Source organism: Hippocampus zosterae, chromosome 1, assembly GCF_025434085.1.
Source record: "Hippocampus zosterae strain Florida chromosome 1, ASM2543408v3, whole genome shotgun sequence".
In the NCBI taxonomy this organism is placed as follows: Eukaryota; Metazoa; Chordata; class Actinopteri; order Syngnathiformes; family Syngnathidae; genus Hippocampus; species Hippocampus zosterae.
Window position 1 is genome coordinate 7,652,461 of NC_067451.1, and position 21,798 is coordinate 7,674,258.

Here is a 21,798-nt window from a genome sequence, read left to right on the forward strand (position 1 = left end):
TTATCATGCTCTCCTTCACATCAGACCTCAAAGTTCACAAAGGCTGTGGGAACTTTGATAATTGACTTAATCATTGGCCATGAAGGGGAGCGGCTGTTACCTGCTCCAAAACGAAGTTTTTGCAGCACCCCTCCCCCCAGACATGAGTTTGTTTACATTTCATTTAGCAGAGCTGCGCAGAAGCCAGCCACAACGCTTTGCAAGAAAAAAATGAGTTGGGTACTGTATTGCAGAAGTGTCCCCAGCATATCCAATTTATTTCATTCAGCTTTGGACATTGAAACTGGAAATTATGACTTGCATTCAATAAGTAAATAATTGTTTCATCTAAATTCCATATTAGAGTTTGGAATTATGTTGCTTTAAAAACAATTGTAAAATTGTAAGTCAGTTTAAATATACTGTGTGCGCGCGGAGTATGTGACATTGGTGAGCCTAGTTACTCAAATACTGTATGTAGATGTTGCTCAAAATTTATCATGCTCGCCTTCACAGCAGACCTCAAAGTTCAAAAAGGCTATGGCAATTTTGATAATTGACTTAGTCATTGGCCATGAAGAGGAGCGGCTGTTACCTGCTCCAAAACGAAGTTTTTGCTGCACCCCTCCCCCCAGACATGAGTTTGTTTACATTTCAATTAGCAGAGCTGCGCAGAAGCCAGCCACAACGCTTTGCAAGAAAAAATGAGTTAGGTACTGTATTGCAGAAGTGTCCCCAGCATATCCAATTTGTTTCATTCTGCTTTGGACATTTCAACTGGATCATTATGATTTGCATCCAATAAGTAACAACAGTAAGTATTCTTTAGTAAGAAATCATGTTTGCGTTGCTCAATCAGTCTTGATAACAGAATTTCCTTATGTGGGACATGACTACGGTACACGTCCTTTATGAACATGCAAGTGTGTTAACAAAATACATGTGTAAGAACACAAGCAGTAAAATGCAAAAATATATGCCCCAACAACACAAATAACACAAAAACGGCAGTATACAGTACAGGTATATGAACAAAATACATTATAACAAGAGTAGTCACAAAATGAGGGCTCTTTGCTCCAAAATGAGACCTATAACAGCTGGTGGCTTTTCTTTCCAATCACTCACTATCTCGAACTTGACCTCCCCTCGATCACCACCCAAGACAGCGTTGCTCAGCTGATGTTGTGCAACAAATGTCTGAAGGCATCCACGGGACCCTTCAAAGTCCTCCATGCCCATAGCGCGATGGAACTCGCCTTCTCTCTGATTAGCGCTCCAGTTAGCGCAAATTGTTTTCAAATCTCTAAATGACCTTTTCAAATCTCTAAATTACCTCGTGCCACCTTACCTCGCTGACCTCATCTGGTCTGCGGACCAGACATTATTAGAAGGACCAAGAACTAAACTGAGGCTCAGAGGGGATGGAGCCTTTTCTGTTGCTGGTCCCTCTCTCTGGAATGACCTCCCACTGAACATTCGGCAAGCCTCCTCGCTGCCCATCTTCAAAACGCGCCTCAAAACTCACTTGTATTCTTTGGCATTTGACTCACCATGACTTAGATTTGTTCTTGGTTTTGCTGTTCGGTGCTTTCTACCGTATTTATTACAGACTGCGTTACTGTTTGTTGTATATGTTAAATTGCTCCATGTAAAGCACTTTGTATGCAGCGATGGCTGTTTGAAAGTGCTCTATAAATAATGTTGAGTTGAGTTAGCATGATAGCAGGTCAAGCATTCCAGGAAACGTTCATTTACTCTACAGTCCGTCGAGCCACAAGCAACTTGCTTTGAGCATCTAATCGGATGCATTCCATGTTCTCTTCCACAGTCATTACCATTCCTTTGTTTGGATGCAACGATCGACAGGACGTAAATGTAAATGAATGGAATAGAAAGTCGTTCACGATTCCAGTAAACTCATGCTAATAGAGAGATTCTGCTGTTTTTGTGCCAAAGAGAGTAAAAAGTGGTGCAGACAGTTATTCCGCGGTATCGAACGGGACTTGCTTGAGTTTGCTCTAATTCGAGCTTCCGTATGGCTTCCAGGTTCCATTTATCGGAACGTTCGTCCGTTGTTATGAATCGATCACTAATGTAATATCCATCCATCCATATTCCACCGCTTATCCAAGGTCGGGTCACAGGGGCAGCTGCTTTAGCAGGGAAGCCCAGACTTCCCTCTCCCCAGCCACTTCTCCTAGCTCTTCCCGGGGATTCTGAAACGTTCCCAGGCCAGCTGAGTGACACAGTCTCTCCAGCGTGTCTTGGGTTGTCCCCGGGGCCTCCTGCCGGTGGGACATGCCCGGAACACCTTTAAAACTCATTTCGGCCGCTTGTATCTGGGATCTCATTCTTTCGGTCACGACTCATTGCTCATGACAGTAGATGAGGGTTGGAACGTAGATCAACCGGTAAATTGAGAGCTTCGCCCTTTGGCTCAGCTCCTTCTTCACCACGACTGACCGATACAAAGCGCGCAGAGCAAGCAGCAGCCGCTTCACCGCTGCGCCTGTCGATCTCTCATTCCCTCCTGCCCTCACTTGCAAACAAGACCCCAAAATACTTAAACTCCTCCACTTGGGACAAGATCTCCTCCCCGACCCGGAGAGAGAACTCCACCCTTTTCCGACTGATTTTCATCCCAACCACTTCATACTCAGCTGCGAAACGCTCAAGTGAGAGTTGAAGGGCCCTGCTTGAAAGAGCCAACAGTCCCACATCATCTGCAATAAGCAGAGATGTAATACTGAGGCCACCAAAATGGACCCCCATCAACACTTACACTGCGCCTAGAAATTGCCAATGTCCGTAAAGTTTATGAACAGAATCGATGACAAAGGGCAGCCTTGGCGGAGTCCAACCCTCACTGGAAACGATTCTGACTTACTGCCGGTAATGTGAACCAAATTCTGACATCTGTGGTGGAGGGACCAAAGTGCCTGCATCAGGGGATTCGGTACCTCATACTCCTGAAGCAATCATATAATGTAATATCGTACTCAAATGTGTAATGCATAGATTTTTATTCTGGGTGAGGGAATTTTCGTTTGACCATAGAAGTCCATAGATGGCAATACTTACTGTAATTATGTTTCATTGAACAATTATAATATTTAAGTCTGGTTTAAAAAATATGAACAGGTATATACATTTGTGTTATTACAGTTGCTGAAACATATAGATGTTGCTTGAAATTTATCATGCTCCCCTCAAAACAGACCGCAGAGTAAAATAAAAGTTAAAGGCTGAGCAATTTTAGTTTATCGTTGGCCATGAAGGGGGGAGGGGCTGTTCCCAGCTCCAAACCCTCGCTGGTGCACTGTTTGAACCTAGTTTATTCAGCTCCCCTCCCCCACACTAGTTTGAGCGCGTGATCAATTAGGAGCGCGGTTCATACAGCAGCAACAAAGCTTTGCAAGAAGAGTTGAGTGTTGCAGTCGTGTCCCCAGAAAATCTAATTCGTTTTATTCTGCTTTGGACATCGAAACTGTATAATACGAATTGCATCCAATAAGTAAATAATAATGATGTTTCATCACAATTCCATATTAGCATTTGGGAATAATGTTGCAATTACAATATTTTAAGTCGTTTTTAAAATATGTGTGTGTGTGTATATACTGTATATATATACAGTATGTATATACACACATTTTAGAGTACATGACATTGGTGTAAACAAGATTTCATAAAATATGTTGATATTGCTTGACATTTACTATGCCCCACTTCAAAACGGACCTCAGAGGAAAAGTGAAGGAGTTTTGGTTATGAAGGGGCGGGGCTGTTTTCACACCCCAAAACGTCACAGTTACGTTGCAGGAAACGAGTTTCTACAGCTACCCTCCCCCACATCACACTCGCTGACCATCAATTAGGAAACGCGCGCTTTGCTACCTGCACAAAAGGAAGGCGTTGAGAAGAGTGAGCGTACGAGTCAGCATCATCGAGAAAACCCCAGAAAGTGACAAATACTTCAGAATTAAAGCAGGTAAGACACTCAAGTTTTGAATATTTTCTTACAAGTTAGTTATTCTAAGTAATTCGGGCAGGCTCAAAGGTTCGTGTTATATCAGCATTAGAGTGAAACCAACTATATGAATAACTCTACTATGCTGTACCTAAGGAGTTGTCACCAAGATAGAAAGTTTCCTCTCAAACAATAAACTTTCAATAGGCCGCCAGACACACAATACAGCGCCACAGAATAGGTCGTTGGTGTGGTAAAATCAAGTTTTAACACCCCCCCCCCCCGCCGCCATCGTCTCGCCGTCGTCGTCGTCGCCATTTTAGTTGAGCAGAAAATTAGTTGCAAATGACCCAGCGTCTTTCGCCGCCGCCGCCATCTTAGTTGAGCAGAGAATTAGTTGCAAATGGAACCAGTGTCTTTCCATATACAGAAAGTAACTGCAAAAAGACGATGTAAAATACCAAGCAATTTACAGATAACAAAGTGGGTTGAACGAAATATTATACTGTGAACCATTATCAACACAAAAGTTAAAATAAAATAATAAATAAATAAATAATAATAATAAAGGTTAAATGTGTGGATCACCAAAACCTATGCATTTTGGGCTGAAAAACCCCCCACTTATATGAGGAGAGATGCATATTTTCTGTTTGTTAAGCTTTCTACTATTTTATGGGGACATTTTGATGATTTTTTTTGTGGCAACATACATTGTCACTGTCATCAACCTTTGCGATTTGTAACCACACTCGCTCATCGTTTATTGATCCCAAATATCCTTATTGGCAAAGCCGAATTAGTGGTGATTGAAACTTTGACTTTTCAAACGTCAAACCAGTTATTGGCCCAGGCTTATAAAAACACACTAGTGATGCATTCTCAGCATGAATCTTAACCTTATCATACTCATATCAACTTAGTGATTAGACGTTAATCGGCAAATTAGTGGATGAATGTTGATGTAATTCAAGGAGAAAAAAAATGCTCTGGCGTGCAGAGATTTAGTGAATATGCGTTCATTTTAGTCGCCACATACTAAGAGAAATTTCCTCTTCTGGGAATATAATAGGATGAACGTGGAAGGAATTCAAACAAATGTGATTAAAAAGTACACATGATGCGTTCAAAGAATTAATGTAAATATTGTAATTATATACAGAAATTGCATCTTAATAGGTGTATGACAAGATTGACCTGGGTACAGCTCACGTGGAAAATTGTTCTCTCCGCACTCTGTGTCGGCCATCATTGTTATTGGATTGCCAAATACTTGGAAATAAGCCTCTCTTTGTGACGCAGATGATTCGCCAAACGTGTAGTGGCAACTAGTACAGTATTAAAGTTTTTAATTTTCTGAAATATCGATTGCTGGTATTGGCAGCCTCCACGATAACCTTAAAATAATGCCGGTATCAGCCTGATACCATTATTTGGTTTCGGCACTTACCTATCTTTGCCAAGCACTGGAAATGAGTGATATAGACATTTTTAAAAATTATAATAAGTCGACTTTTAATTGATTACCCGGTCAGTTTCAAATGCTTTATTTGCCCATATTAAACAAAATAAGTTATTTCTATAAGGTATTTCTGTTTTGCCATGTTAATGTGTTCGATTAATATTTTATCCCACAGAACTATCTTGTCATGTAAGCCTGAATTATCAGTACTATTCTCTAACATCATTAATTGCAATGGTATTTTCTGATCCTTTTTTTTTTTTAATAACAGATGGACAATCCCACTGAAGATGGTGATTATTCTGACTCAAGTCTTTTTGGATCAGATGAGGAATACAAACCAACTAAGACATCCTCTGAGTCGAGTGATGACGAGGAGATATTCCATCCAAAGGTAGAAAAATTGTTCTCTTATGATACATCCAGTGAAGACTCTACAAGTCATCAGACATATGAAGCAGAGGAGCACAGTCATGTCTGCAATTCGTAAAGAAGGTAACCCATTAACCTATGTAAAAACAAAAGATGAGCAAAGAAGATCCTTCTTTAACCATAAAAGCATTTACAAAAAGGGAAGGCAAACGAGTTTGGCACAGAAGTCATTATTGCTTCTACTGTGGCCAATCAAATTTAAAGATGGCAAGGCAATTGGAAAGGAAACATAAGGAATCACAAAATAAATTCTGTGGGGGGGTTTGTGAACACATAACAAAGGAACAAACTACACAATCAACTCTGAGATGGTCCAGTCTCCTACAAAAGGAAAGATGACAGAAGTACAAACGAGCACGAAAGCAACACATTCTACCCGTATGTAATCAACTCTTTTCACGCGTAGCAAGTCTACTCCTGTAGCGTTCACACGTCCCATTTAATATCGGTGCTGCCCCGCATACTAGCATTTACTCCAGAGTAAATGTTTAAACCACCTCCTGAGCAGGGTTACATTTGCTCCGTTTTAAGCTGTTTTCAGGGGCTACACTGGTGTAACTTTGTACGTGGCAACGCTCGACATGGGGGCAGTCGGCTTTTGGGGTGGGGGGGGGGCAGAACGGATGAATGGACATGTCAAGAGTTTTAATTTCTCCATATTTTGTTCCGGTCAGTTGTCACGCAGTATGAGGAACATATATAAATTATATTTAATCCTTGTGTATTTTTAGCCGTTATAAATCAAATGTTTCTTGGGGGAAATAATGCGGCGTAAATTCACTCTAGCACCTAAAGCACTATGAAATGACATACAACAAAAATTTCTACTGTACAATATTACACGATCGATTACAGCATTGTTTTGGGTATTTTTGTATTTAGATTCATGTTCTTACCATTTCATTTATCAAATGCATTGCCCACACTGGACAATGTAATCTATCAATATAAAAGTTGTTTTTCGAAACCCCTGCTATTCGCGTTCAATAGAGACCAGGCTCGTTCACTAGAATGCACTTGAAGGGGGAAGATAATTTATGGATGATGGTTATTTTGAATCAGGAATCAGTATTTTATTTCTGCCAAATATTTGCATTGGTCTAACAAAATTTAATTATGTCGGTTGGTTCACACTGACTAGCATGAAATCATACAAGATGTTCTTGTAACATACCTTTCAAATGTTATATGTTGCCCAGTAAATCTTCTCTATTCTTAATGGAAGCACGAACTTGTATTTAATACATAATACAATGATTTGCATGTCATGTTCAACCTCTATTTAATTGGCTACACTACTATGTTGGAATTGATGGCTGCAACACGTTCCAAACAAGCTGGGACAAGGTGGTTTTGGATGCAGTGCTCTCTGATAGGTCGAAGGTCATGGCCTTTGAATGTTATCTGTTTTTGGCCTTGCCGCTTACATGCACTGATTGGTCCAGATTCTCTGAACCTTTTGATATTATGGACCAAAGATGACGTAATCCCTCAATTCCTTGCAATTATACGTTGTGAAACTCTGTCCTTCAACGATTCAACTTGTGGTGACCCTCACCCAATCTTTGCTTGTGAATTCAGGATAGCTACTTTTTGACCCAATCATGGCACCCACCCATTCACAGTTAGCCTGTTCACCGGTGGGATGTGACAAACAGGGGTTTGATGAGCATTTCTCAACATTATTTTTTTTGCTAGCTCTTCCATCTTTTATGGAATGCATTACAGCCATTAAATTCTAAGTTAAATATTATTGGAAAAAATTAAATGTACCAATTTGAACATTGAATGTTGTCTTGTCTTTGTAATGCTTCACTTAAATATAGGTTGGACATGATTTGCAAATCATTGTATTCTGTTTTGATTGATGAGCATAATGTCCCAATTTCACTGGAATTGGGTTACTAAATGAATGCCTTGATAGCATATTTTTGTTCAACACTGATTTAGTAAAATGTGTCACTTTTTTCTCCTTTTCATGTGGTGGTATCGACCTTTAGCCCCAAAAAGGGAAAAGCATCTCTCCAAAAGAGGGAAGACTGAATTGGATGGTAAGCTTTGGATGAGGAACTATATCTCTTTTTTCATAATTTAACAAGTTAAAATGCATGCAACGTATTTGACAATGAGTGTCAAATCAGGGATGTCCCATTTCATTGCAGATTCGAGTCCAGGCGGGGACCCTGGCGGTCCGATCCTTGGCTGCAGAAGCTAGCTCTTGGGACATGGAATGTCACCTCTCTGGCAGGGAAGGAGCCCGAGCTGGTGTGTGAGGCAGAGAATTTCCGACTGGATATAGTCGGACTTGCCTCCACACACAGCCTGGGTTCTGGTACCAGTTCTCTCGAGAGGGGTTGGACTCTCTTCCACTCTGGAGTTGCTCACGGTGAGAGGCGCAGAGCAGGTGTGGGCATACTCATTGCCCCCCGCCTCAGTGCCTGTACATTGGGGTTCACACCGGTAGACGAGAGGGTTGCCTCCCTCCGCCTTCGGGTGGGTGGACGGGTCCTGACTGTTGTTTGTGCATATGCACCAAACAGCAGCTCAGCATACCCACCCTTTTTGGAGTCCTTGGAGGGTGTGCTGGAGAGTACTCCTGCTGGGGACTCCATTGTTCTGCTGGGGGACTTCAATGCTCACGTGGGCAATGACAGTGATACCTGGAGGGGCGTGATTGGGAGGAACGGCCCCCCCGATCAAAACCAGAGTGGTGTTTTGTTATTGGACTTCTGTGCTCGTCACGGATTGTCCATAACGAACACCTTGTTCAAACATAAGGGTGTCCATATGTGCACTTGGCACCAGGACACCCTAGGCCACAGTTCGATGATCGACTTTGTAGTTGTATCATCGGATTTGCGGCCGCATGTTCTGGACACTCGGGTGAAGAGAGGGGCGGAGCTGTCAACTGATCACCACCTGGTGGTGAGTAGGCTCCGATGGTGGGGGAAGATGCCGGTCCGTCCTGGCAGACCCAAACGTATAGTGAGGGTTTGTTGGGAGCGTCTGGCGGAATCCCCTGTCAGAAGGAGTTTCAACTCCCACCTCCGACAGAGCTTTTCCCATGTTCCGGGGGAGACGGGGGACATTGAGTCCGAGTGGACTATGTTCCGTGCCTCTATTGTTGAGGCGGCCAATCTGAGTTGTGGCCGTAAGGTGGTTGGTGCCTGTCGTTGCGGCAATCCCCGTACTCGCTGGTGGACACCAGCAGTAAGGGATGCCGTCAAGCTGAAGAAGGAGTCCTATCGAGCCTTTATGGCCTGTGGGACCCCAGAGGCAGCTGACGGGTATCGACTGGCCAAGCGGACCGCGGCTTCGGTGGTCGCCGAGGCAAAAACCCGAGCGTGGGAAGAGTTCGGTGAGGCCATGGAAGCGGACTTCCGGACGGCTTCGAGGAAATTCTGGTCCACCATCCGACGTCTCAGGAGGGGGAAGCAGTGCACCACTAACACTGTGTACAGTGGGGATGGGGCGCTGCTGACTTCGACTCGGGACGTTGTGAACCGGTGGGCAGAGTACTTCGAAGACCTCCTCAACTCCACCAACACGCCTTCCTTGGAGGAAGCAGAGCCTGGGGACTCTGAGGTGGGCTCTCCTATCTCTGTGGTTGAAGTCACCGATGTGGTTAAAAAGCTCCTCGGTGGCAAGGCCCCAGGGGCGGATGAGATCCGCCCGGAGTTCCTCAAGCCTCTGGATGTTGTGGGGCTGTCCTGGTTGACACGCCTCTGCAACATCGCGTGGTCAACAGGGAGAGTGCCTCTGGATTGGCAGACCGGGGTGGTAGTCCCTCTTTTTAAAAAGGGGGACCGGAGGGTGTGTTCCGACTACAGAGGGATCACACTCCTCAGCCTCCCTGGTAAGGTCTATTCAGGGGTGCTGGAGAGGAGGGTCCGTCAGGAAGTCGAGCCTCCAATTGAGGAGGAGCAGTGTGGTTTTCGTCCCGGCCGTGGAACAGTGGACCAGCTCTACACCCTTAGCAGGGTCCTTGAGGGTATGTGGGAATTCGCCCAACCAGTCTACATGTGTTTTGTGGACTTGGAGAAGGCGTTTGACCCTGTCCCTCGGGGAGTTCTGTGGGGGGTGCTTCGTGGGTATGGGGTACCGAACCCCCTGATACGGGCTGTTCGGTCACTATACCACCGATGTCAGAGTTTGGTTCGCATTGCCAGCAGTAAGTCGGAATCGTTTCCAGTGGGGGTAGGACTCCGCCAAGGCTGCCCTTTGTCGACGATTCTGTTCATAACCTTTATGGACAGAATTTCTAGGCGCAGCCGAAGCGTTGAGGGGGTCAGTTTTGGGGGCCTCAGTATTACATCCCTGCTTTTTGCAGATGATGTGGTGCTGTTGGCTCCTTCAAACGGGGCTCTCCAACTCTCACTGGAGCGTTTCGCAGCCGAGTGTGAAGCGGTTGGGATGGAAATCAGCACCTCCAAATCTGAAACCATGGTCCTCGGTCGGAAAAGGGTGGAGTGCCCCGTCCGGGTCGGGGAGGAGATCTTACCCCAAGTGGAGGAGTTCAAGTATCTTGGGGTCTTGTTCACGAGTGGGGGTAGGAGGGAGCGGGAGATCGACAGGCGGATCGGTGCAGCGTCTGCTGTGATGCGGACGTTGTATCGGTCTGTCGTGGTGAAGAAGGAGCTGAGCCAAAGGGCAAAGCTCTCAATTTACCGGTCGATCTACGTCCCAACCCTCACCTATGGTCACGAGCTATGGGTCGTGACCGAAAGAACGAGATCCCGGATACAAGCGGCTGAAATGAGTTTTCTCCGCAGGGTGTCCGGGCTCTCCCTTAGAGAAAAGGTGAGAAGCTCATTCATCCGGGAGGGGCTCAGAGTCGAGCCGCTTCTCCTCCACATCGAGAGGAGCCAGATGAGGTGGCTTGGGCTTCTGATTCGGATGCCTCCTGAGCGCCTCCCCGGTGAGGTGTACCGGTCATGTCCCACCGGGAGGAGACCCAGGACACGCTGGAGAGACTATGTCACCCAGCTTGCCTGGGAACGACTCGGGATCCCCCGGGGAGAGCTGGAAGAAGTAGCTAGGGAGAGGGAAGTCTGGGCTTCCCTGCTAAAGCTGTTGCCCCCGCGACCCGGCCCCGGATAAGCGGTAGATGATGGATGGATGGAAAAAATCTTACACTCAAAGAGCAGGCAAAATCTAAATTGGAGAAAAAGACAAGTACTTTTATTTTTTTTACGTATAAAATCCACATTGTAAAGCTATCACAAGGTGGTCTTTGTGTGTATCATTAAATTGCAATTGTCATCATATTTAGGGTCTCCCAGAGCAAATTTGAGGAGACCATGGAATGAAGAAGAAAAGGCTGCTGTGGAAAAACACCTGGGGAGACTTATAAAAGGGTGTCAAGCAAGAACAATGCACTGACTGCAAAATGAAAGAGCCGCAGGCCTTGGCTCAAAGAACCTGTAAAGACGTAAAGAACTCCAAGAAAAGATCTGCTTCTCGAGTTCTTCATTTTTAAATTTAAATTTTCTTGCTGGAGTATTTTTTTTCAATTCTTTTCTACTCTTCCTGAGCAGTGTTGTTAAAAATGTTCTACTTGAGGTGAGATTTAATGTTGACATGTACTTATAAAGTTTTAAAATCTATTTGATTTAGTTCCGTAAATTAATTGGCCAAAGCATGGGTCACTTTTATTGTAGTAGTAATTGTACAGCAATCAATCGGTTCAAGTTGTGATTGATATATAATGTATAAATGAGGAACTCTGCGTATCTTAAGTTGAAACTATCAAATTATTCATAAAACAGACTACTCACACTTTTTAAAATTAAAATACAAAATGTCTGCTGTGTAATTGCAGGTTAATAAGAGAGGAAAAACTCTGAAGGCCATACCAAAAGTTGATTTGTATGCTTAACTGCAACAAAACCAAAAAAGATAAGATATTTTAACCAAAGTCACAACAGGAGTGAGGACTTTGAATGTGCCCATTCAGAGTCCTCACTCCTGCTATGATTTCAGTTTCAAGTCTACTTTTTATTGATCTGTTTTTTAAAGAAGTTGAAGTGGGGAAAGTAGTTGGGGTGACATCTAGTGTACAAATCTAAGACTAGTTCCTCTCTAAACCTATCAGAAAGGGTGGTCCTCACTCCCTATCTGGAGTTACCCGGACCTCACAAATATAGTCTTACAGGAATGTGTGTGTGTGTGTGTGTGTGTGTGCGTGTGTGCGCGCACGCCTGCGCGTGTGTGCATCAGGTGATTGTTGAGTGCTGACAGATTGTTGCCAATGTGGGATTTTCTTGATTTTTCCAGGGCACAATCATGGGCAGTGAGCCACAACACACACACACACAAATGAAGTGAATTTACCACTTGGACTTAAAAAAAAAAGGGTGTGTCTGACCTGCGTGTGTGTGTGTGTGTGGAAAGCGCACAGAGAAGCTATTCTTCTCTGTCTCGCGTTCTCAAATGCTGAATGTGATCTCACTCTGTCTGGATGCACGCACATGCACACGCATTGTAGAGGAATGTGAGTTTGTGCGGGCCGTCTCAAGATGCGCCGCAAAGAAAGGAAACGTTGCCATGGTGACACTCGCCTCACAAGTTCGCGCCTGACGATAACTTTCTCCCCGTGTGTGCGTGTGTGTGGTCCAGATCGAAAAGGGAGGGAAGGCGGCCCGCTGCGAGAAGCTGAAAGTTGGCGACGAGCTGATTAACATCAACGGCTCGGTTCTTTACGGCAGCCGCCAGGAGGCGCTCATCCTCATCAAGGGCTCTTACAGGATCCTCAAGCTCGCCGTCAGGAGGTAAAAATCGTCCCACCCGTTTTTCCAACCACAACGGGCTTGGAATCAGTCTTATAGCTTGTACTTACCATCACACTTAAAGCCAATCCTCGGATTTCGTATGCCTCACATTTCTTGAGATTTGCTTTACGACTATTTTTTGAGGCAACGTTTCATCCCGGTCACTCAGTGAAGCTTCAGTCATTCACAGCTTAGCTGCAGGATGAACCTTTTACCAATAGAGGGTGCTAACGAATGCTTACATTGGAAAAGAAACCGTGCATTGGCTTAAATTTCATTATTATGTTATGAAAAGTAAAGTTGCTGTTTAAAGCTCATTTATCAATTTTATTTGTCATTTGTATTTATTCTATATTGCTTTCTATATGTTAAATCGTCAATATTCTCCAAAAAAATATGTTTTTCTTAATATCGTTAGCTTTCTGGAACAGATTAATTGGATTAACATTATTTCCGATTGGAAATCTTGCTTTGGTTTTTGTATGATTTGGTTTTAGTTCGACTTTTTGAGCAGATTCATGAAAGCCTAGCTTTCATTTTATAAATGATAACGTTTGGGGGGTAAAAGAATATTTTTGTTGTTGTTGATGAAATCAACATGAGGGGGGGTTGTTTTGTTTTTTTAACCTCATTTATTCGTGATCTTGTCCCTTTTTAAAAATGTAATGAGTCCAATCACAGTACCAAGGTTTGGAAACACCAGTATAATAAATGTCTACATTTTCATGACTTATTTAATTCAATCATTAATTATAAAGTGGATAAATGTGAATGTGTTGTTTTTAACCAAAAATAACCAGTTTTATATCAATATTTGAAGCGTCTTACTGAGTTGTCCCATCTGCCCGTTTTAAAAATTAAATAAATAAAAAAAAAGCCAATGTGGACTAGGAGTGCCAAAGTTTTCCCAGCCCTGCTTCTGTGACTTTTTTGAGGAACGTAAAAGCTTTTTCAAATCAGGAGCCACACGCAAACCCTCGCACAGCATTTTTGATTTTTGCTGGATGGTGTTAGTGTGTGGAAGCCAAGCTCCTCTTTTGCAGGAGGCTCTGTAATGTTTTTGGGATGTAGTGGTTGTGTTATACTTTTTTTGTTGGGGGGGGGGGGGGGGGGGGGTTATGTGTGTGTATCTGGGCTGATGTTGATCAGATCGCAGATGGATTTTTAAATCTTGTGATGGACAATTAACACATCACTCCTAACCAAGATGTTCCCAACTAGCTTCCTAGTTTCCCGACAGAAAGCGGCGCTGCGCTAAATAAGGGAAACCACGGGAATTCCATGTGCTGGCCAGAAGCTCGGGAGGGGGGGGGGCGGTTTATGTTCGGGTCCGTTTTCAACACCGATGCTTTATTTATTTATTTATTTATTTATTTTGTTGACACGGTGCGCTTAAACAAGCCAGTGAGGTTCAAGAATGCAAATCTGAAAAAGTGGCGTCTTTGTTCACGTTCACTCACTTTCGCCAGTTTCATCCCAACATGACTGTGGTCACTTGAACTTTTTTTCGCTCTTTTTTTTTTTTTCTTCGTAACAGTCCCCATCATTCATTTGTGAATGGGAAAGTTCGTTGGGAAGGTTTTGTCGCCTTCACCTGGAAATGTTCCTCCCGCTGTCCTTCCTGTTTTCAGAGAGCCGCCGCAAATGGACATTCCTCCAGTTGTGCGCAATTTCCTCTTCTTCCCAAAGTCGTGTTCTGTCCAACAATGGACATTTGAGGGAAGGAGAGAACAAGATGTGTTTTTGCGGTGGCGGAAAGCAACCGAGTACAAATATTGTTCTTGAGTGTATTATTCAGGCTTCCTGACTGTGTGTTTTACTGGAGGACTTATTTTTTATGCACTAATGACATCTTGCGGAGTTCGAGAGCAGTGCTGTGAACTTCATCATTAACTATGATGCAACGGATTCGGAGAAGCAAGATATTCCCCAGCCACTTTTATGAGCCTCTCTTTTTTTAACATTTATCTGTACTTCAAGTTGAATATGGCATGTGAGCACTTTTGCCACAGCTGCCTCGATGGGAAGTGAACGTCCGGTGATGGAATAGGAAGCGGAATAGACGGATGCAGCGGGACCAATGTGGAGTTGGCCACTGAGGGGACAACACAAATCGGTGTATCATTAGTTTGGAAATTTCAATTATGCTGTCATTTGAAATCGCATCCCAGGATAGAGTCCAGTTATATTCGATTGGCACTCAAAAATGGAAAGAGCAATTCGTAGCTAGTTGGGAATGAAGCACAGCTGCAGCCGGTTGGTCCACGCAAAACAATCACAAGGCTTGCGCTGAGCTTGCTGACTGGTGCTTATCTGTTGTTCGCAGATGCTGGTTCAGAGTGCCACAAAGGCTTTTGCTGGCTCACATATATGCTTGGGATTGTTTGGTAGTTTGACTGCAGACCACTCAATGGACACACACACACACACACACACCATTGTATCGGTGTAGTGCCACTGGCTCTCTGGGACGTGTGCAGGACTGAGGTCTGCGGTGCCAAGAAGCTTGCAACACAATAGTCTGACCCCCCCCACCACTGCTTCCCCAAACCACCAAAACACATTCTTGGGATTCCTCAAGACGGCTCTCTCTCTCCCGCTCTCTCTCTCTCTTTTTTTTTTTTAAGCACCAACAGTGCCACAACACATGTAGACAGATAATGCAATAGTATTCAGTTGCATATTCTTTATCTTCTGTGAAGAACCACTGATATTACTGCTCTGTCTGTCAGTGATGTCTCTGTCTTCATGTATACATCCATCCATCCATCCATTTTCCGAACCGCTTAATCCTCACCAGGGTCGCGGGGGTGCTGGAGCCTATCCCAGCCGTCTCCGGGCAGTAGGCGGGGGACACCCTGAATTAGTTGCCAGCCAATCGCAGGGCACACAGAGACGAACAACCATCCACGCTCACATTCACACCTAGGGACAATTTAGAGCCTGCCATTAATCAGCCTGCCATGCATGTTTTTGGAATGTGGGAGGAAACCGGAGCACCCGGAGAAAACCCACGCAGGCCCGGGGAGAACATGCAAACTCCACACAGGGAGGCCGGAGCTGGAATCGAACCCGGTACCTCTGCACTGTGAAGCCGACGTGCTAACCACTGGACTACCGGGCCGCCTTCATGTATACATGTTTTATACTTTTATGCACTTTTTTTTTTGCCATAACTGTGGTCCGAATTCACTAAAGGACTAAATGGTAAAAATGGGGCAAACGGATCACATCTCATGCACCAAGCATGCACTGATGTTTTTTTTGCATTTCTCTTGGCTACGTTGCTTCCATTCTGATTATTTATTTATTTATTTAATTATTTATTTTTGCCCAATCAGATTTCAGCCTCTGTGTGTCGCTATGCCAATGTAATTTTCCTTGGGCCTCCACAAGCGGTAGCTCTGGCTCATGTAAAGTAAATTATATCAGCAATTTTTTTTTTAACCAAACACTTCATCCTTCCCTTTGGGTGTAATTAGTGCCCGTGTCCAAAATTGTGTGATGATAATCTGATTGCACGAACGCGCGCACACGCACACACGCACACACACACACATACACACACACACACACACACACAACGAGAGCCGTAAAGCAAACAAATAGTTCCCAACGGCAGGCAACGACACAATGGCAACAAGTGGAGGAAGTGAGCTTGTTTCGGCTTTCCCGTGTTAGCCCTTTGAAGGCAACATGCGGAATGTCAGGAATCTGACAAGCACGTATGTAACATACATCCTCGTGGAGTCTGCCCAGGAAATTGTTTGAGGCCACTTGTGGCCTCAGGTCGTTAGTTGTCGTTGAATACACGCCGCAGCACTATGAGCACAACAAGAAGTGGCATTTTTGGCAGATGAAAGCAAAGCTTCAAAAAAGAGGCTTCAAGCCAGTAAATGATCCACTGAATATTTAAAACAACCGCATTGCTTTGCTTCAGATAAGTCAGTTCGTCTTAATGCTAATAATAATCTAAAACGCCATAAAATGGCCAACGAAGTGTTATGTTGTCAGCAATTTGAACGCAAAGTGCAGCAGCACAGGTAGACAGACAACATACGAATCTTCACAGGCATATATTCTTTATTCTCTACGAGAAACGATTAACATTACTGCAGATTACCGAGTCACAGTAGTTGGGGAAACCTTTTTGCAGGAGACAGGCTCGGGAAAAGCCTACTAAAACATCGGAACTTTTATTGGGTGGACTTGAAATACCGTCCCTTCTGAAGCTCTAGATGGGTAGGTCACTAGATACCAGTTTGAGGACCACCTCCACCTGGAGAAATTCTTTCTGGTGGTCGGCTCGTTATTTTGGTCATATTTGAATCAGAGCGACCGTTCTCGTTCGGTGCCCGTCTTTCGCCAGATCTTGTTTTGGGAATGGAAAAAGCCCCCTCGTCTGTCATCTTTACTCAAAGCCACTTAGGAGGAAGTGCCTCTGCATTTTTCCTCCCCATGAAACAACAATATTGCGGAACCCTTTGCTATTATTTTAGTGGCGGTGCCGCACTTTATCTGCCCTCCACAAACTTCCCTTTGGACTGACTCACACATCCTGCATGCAAGGGAGGCAGGCAACGATGGGGGGGAGAAAAAGAGAGAGAGAGGGTGGGAGCGAGAAAAAGTCACATTTTGCCTTTTTGGGGGGGAATGGAGAGGGGACGTGAGGATCCACGGCAGGGCTTTCCCGCTTAGTCTGGTGCCGCGGGCGACGCGGGCTCCTTGCAGGGAGCATTTTTCCGAGCCCCCCTGGTGGTCACAGCCGGCCGGGCGCTCCGGTCGCGCCGGTTCCAGTGAAAGGGAGGGGCTTGATCCCAGAATCCGGGATCTCACAGGCTTCATTGTTTGGACTTGGGGAGCGAATGCGTTGAACTTGAAATGTGCCTCTGGATGCTTCTGCTCATCACTCGGGTGGGTTTCCGCGTCAACTCGATCAAGTTCTTGTGGAGCCTTTGTGAGCGACAGAAGCTCTTATCGTCTACGTCTCGCCGCTTATCTTTTTGTCTGGCATTGGCGGGCTAATGTAATGTGTACCGAGACTGTGTGTGTGTGACTCAGATTATGCGCCTTGACCTTTTGCGCTATCGCTCAACTGTTGCCACCAAGTGGGACATTCCAGCAGATCTCTCTTTGAATTCTGACTCTTCGCTTTGGACTTCTAGCACAGTTTAACTTTGTCGTTCATCGTGGATTCAGTGTCGGCTTCTCGTAAATCCAAAGCGCTTTTTGGAACCTCCACAAAAGTCTTTGCAACATGGTTTCATTGGGATGAGCCGAGAGCGAGCGTGCAGTCGTCGTTGCCTGGCACAACACCAGCCAGAATTTCGGAGAAAACCGATTCTTCATTTAAGTATCTAAGTTGCGGGTGAGGCGAAACTTAGCGCTTGTTTATTTCCCGCTTGGGTGCTTTATTCCAGACGTGCGAGGATGAGCGTGCTTGTCTCGGAAATGTTTCTGCGTTACCCAAAACAATCAGAAAGGCTTTCCCTTCCTTTCTTTTCCCTCATGGTGCCCAACATCCGGCCTTCCATCATTTTGTTTTCTTCAAGGGCGGGGGTTAGGGTGCTTTTTAGTGCAATGACAAGCAGAAAAGAATTTATGGTGTCATGTCAGATTTTGGCTGTTTATTTTGTGAGATCAACTGTGACCAGTTGATGTAGTGTGTCTTCAGGTATATGTACAAGAGTATACCGCTCCTTCTCAAATCGTGGGGCAGACCCTCCTGGGGGGGGGGGGGGGCACGGTGCAATGCCAGTGCGGGGGGGCATGTGTGACCCTAGGGAATATACTTTTTTTTTTGGACTAAATTTTAATTACACATCCACTACAGTAGGTGGCAGTGGTGCTGTCACTCATTGTCAGAGTATGTGCAAGGGAGTACTAAGTAAAGCGATTTTTTTGTTGTTGTTTTGCACCGATAACATGTACATCGATACACAGCAGGAGATTTGAAGTGCATGAACAAACCTTTAACAGATACAAAAGATATCTAACAGGGATGAAAAGGAAGGTGGAGAGATATTAAAAAAAAACAATGTTAGAAAAGTTATTTGTTGCTGTAATTGGACCTGTTTTTGTTTCTTTGTTTTGTCGTTAATGGTAATACAATGTTGTGCAGAGGTGTACTTGAAACAATTTTGTTGACAAAGCATAGGCGGAGAGTTGGGAGCGTGACAAGCAGCGTGACAAGAGTATTCTTCAAGTACCGTTTCTAATTGCGTCATTAAATCTTTTGGGTACTGTCTAGCGCTTTGTTGGACAACAGCAAGTTGCAAAACTAGTGTAACATTTGAAGTTCCCCTGGAAAGTTGATAGTGTGAAATTTTACCCCAAAGCCCAATATCCCGAACGTTTTGTGAGTAGTGTGTACATGCCGCTGACCGTTCACCTTTTTCCCTGCTTGTCTCTGCAGGCGCAGCATCCCACACATCAGGGCTCCCTCCTGGGTTCCGACCGAACTGCCCCCACCTCCTCCGCCTCACCCGCCCTGCCCGCCTCTCCCGGCCGACTCCCCCCCGTTGCCCCCGCCTCCCGCTCCACCTGCCATGCAGCTCCACCCCTGCGCCTGCACGCTAACCTGGAATACGAGTGACAACAGGTGAGCCGTTGTAATCCGACGCGTCTTCCGATTAATCATGCTGAACCGTTCACGCCACCGCTGTTTTGCAGATTTAGAACCGTGAGATATTTTGGAATTTTGACAGTATACGTAAAAAAATCATTTGATTTATGTCATCATAAACCAGATTGGGACCCCCTGATTGGTTGGTTTTGTCCCGTGGGCCAGGTGTCCAACCGGTAGCCCGTGGACTGATCACAAGAAGAAAAAAAAAATTGCATGTCTGTGTGCATTTTATTAATTTAATACATATTTTTGTGTTTCACTTTCACAAAAAAGTATTTAAGATGGACACTTTAAACCCACTGTGGTGCGTGACCTCCCATCAGCGGAGGTTGTTAACGGTCAGCAGTCTACAATTGCAGCTTGCGATCAGAGCTGTTGCGATCTATCTTTATTATTATTATTATTGTTCTCATTCACTTTGTTTCATTTGCGATTCACCGATCGCACTGGGAAAAAAATGGGAAGCTGGAGCGCCAGGAGAAGTATTTTAAAATGGTACAGTGATTTCCTTTTCACAAACGCACAAACTCTTGCGACTACTTTATTGTTATGTTTCGTTCATGTTACGGGCTGTTATGGCTGTTGCTCACGATGGCATGCGTGTGCGCGCGCGTGCATGTGTGGCAACGGTCGATCGTGGAAGGTTGGCGGACTTGAAAAGTAGATCAAGAAAGCTTGGGCACCCCTCAACTACGCTAATCCAATTAACTGGGATTCACTGGAATGTTCAATTGGAGTACTGCCGCCCCCCCCTAAAACCAAAACCCGCGAGCATACAGTTGACATCATGGTGTTTTAATTCCGCGCAGGAAGGCCCTTGTTCTATTTATAACCCTCTGTATCAACACTTGAGTGTGATAACCAATCGGATCCCCCAATGAGCTGTTCTTTGTCTGTCTGTGAGCCAAGCAACGGGGCTTTCGTTTGTTTGGCGTTTGATTGTTCCGCCGGGGCTGCAGTCGTCGTTCCATCCAAAGCGTGTCGACAACGTTGACAATGTTTCGACAGTCCGGATAGCCGATTTGGTGAATCACAAGTAATGTTGCTTGTTAAACAAACCAACTGGTCCGAATGGTTTTGAGTTCTCAATCTTTTTGGGTCCCCGGACCTCTTATACGGAAGGCGTTTTCCTAGGACCCCTTCAAAATCCAAATGTCAATTCAGCAAAACAACCAATTGAGAATTCCCCCCCCCCCCCCCCCCCCCAACAACTTCAGCAAACCCTTTCCCAAGATAAAGTTGTCATATGATCCTGTGACAGTTTAATGAGGGAACAAAGTTTAACAAGCTAATTAAAATATTGTATTGTAAATAAATATAAATATTCTTGCAATACGGCACCTTTTTAGTGGAAAAGCCGCCTTTATTTCTACAAAATAAAATGGGGATGTATTCTAGAAAATAATACACCATTTGTTGTGTTTTGTGAGAAAAACAACTATATTCCTGAAATATGACATTTGTAGAGAAAGAAACCAGATTTCGATGAATGCGATGATGCATCACAATCACATTCGAGCTTTTGATTGGATGAAAGCAAAGGAAGGGAGGAGTCATTGGTTTTACAAGTTTTGTTTATTTAGCATCCAGGGCCCATGACGAATTATTCTGCAGATCCCCAAGCTTTAGTTCGCAGACCACCGGGGGCAGTGGTGGGCGGGGTCCAGGTCCCCCATTTTGATAACCACTGTTCTAGTGTATTTCCACTTCCAAGTTGACTCCTCCTCCTTCTTTGTTGCATATTAGTGTGCTGGCACGTAGGCATATTTGTGTTATGATTTTTTCTGGAGATTAAACTGCTGGTCCTTGGACGGAAACGGGAACTTTACTGACTCACAATACAGCAAATAGCCTTTGTCTTTGTTCGACGGGAATGAATGAAATCATGCACCTCTTTTAGTCTCTCACTCTTGTTAAAAATGGCAAGAAGTGTGTGTGTGTGTGTGTGTGTTCTTTTGCCTGATCTCATCCACACAGGCGCGTAACTACGCACAATGGCATGTGACTCCCACAACAAGTGGACAAAGAGGGGAAAAGGGCCAAAAAAACGGTGCTTGTGTGGGACCCTTTTTTTTGTTTTTGTCACAACCCGAAGGCTCGAAATGTGTTTGGTGCCTCTCCGTCTGTGCCAAGCGGCTGGCTTGCATGTTCCACGCTGCGCCTCGTTGGACCAGGAGTGACTGTCATTTCCTGTCCTGCTCCCGTCTCATTTTTCTCTCTTCCTCTCAGTGTCATCCAGGTCAGCGAGTACGGCATTTACGTACGCGGCAGCTGACCATTCCTTCTCATTCCCAGAGACAAAGGCTACGTTGTCTCACTGCTTTCCGTTTTCAATATGTGTATGAGAGTTTTAATGAGTAGAAATGTGTTTCAAAGATGTGGAAAAGTTTTACACTGTATCGTCTTTTCCTGAAACGTATACCTGTCGATTAGCGCGGGTAATGCGGGACGAGTTCTTTGGCGAATACTATCCAGTAGAAATAAGTCTTACCGTATTTTCCGCACTAAAAGGCGCACTGCATTATGAGTCGCACCTTCAATGAATGGCCTATTT

The 21,798-nt window shown here is 44.6% G+C and overlaps 1 protein-coding gene across 2 annotated transcripts in view; it reads left to right on the forward strand.

Annotated features, from left to right (window-relative positions):
* The window catches only part of shroom4 (shroom family member 4), a 43,646-nt gene that overhangs the window by 12,011 nt on the left and 9,837 nt on the right, over positions 1–21,798 (forward strand). For both annotated transcript variants that reach the window (XM_052063070.1, XM_052063079.1), the window contains exons 2-3: positions 12,465–12,616; positions 19,032–19,217. In XM_052063070.1, the coding sequence (XP_051919030.1) occupies positions 12,465–12,616; positions 19,032–19,217 (338 nt within the window). The remainder of the gene's footprint in view (positions 1–12,464; positions 12,617–19,031; positions 19,218–21,798) is intronic.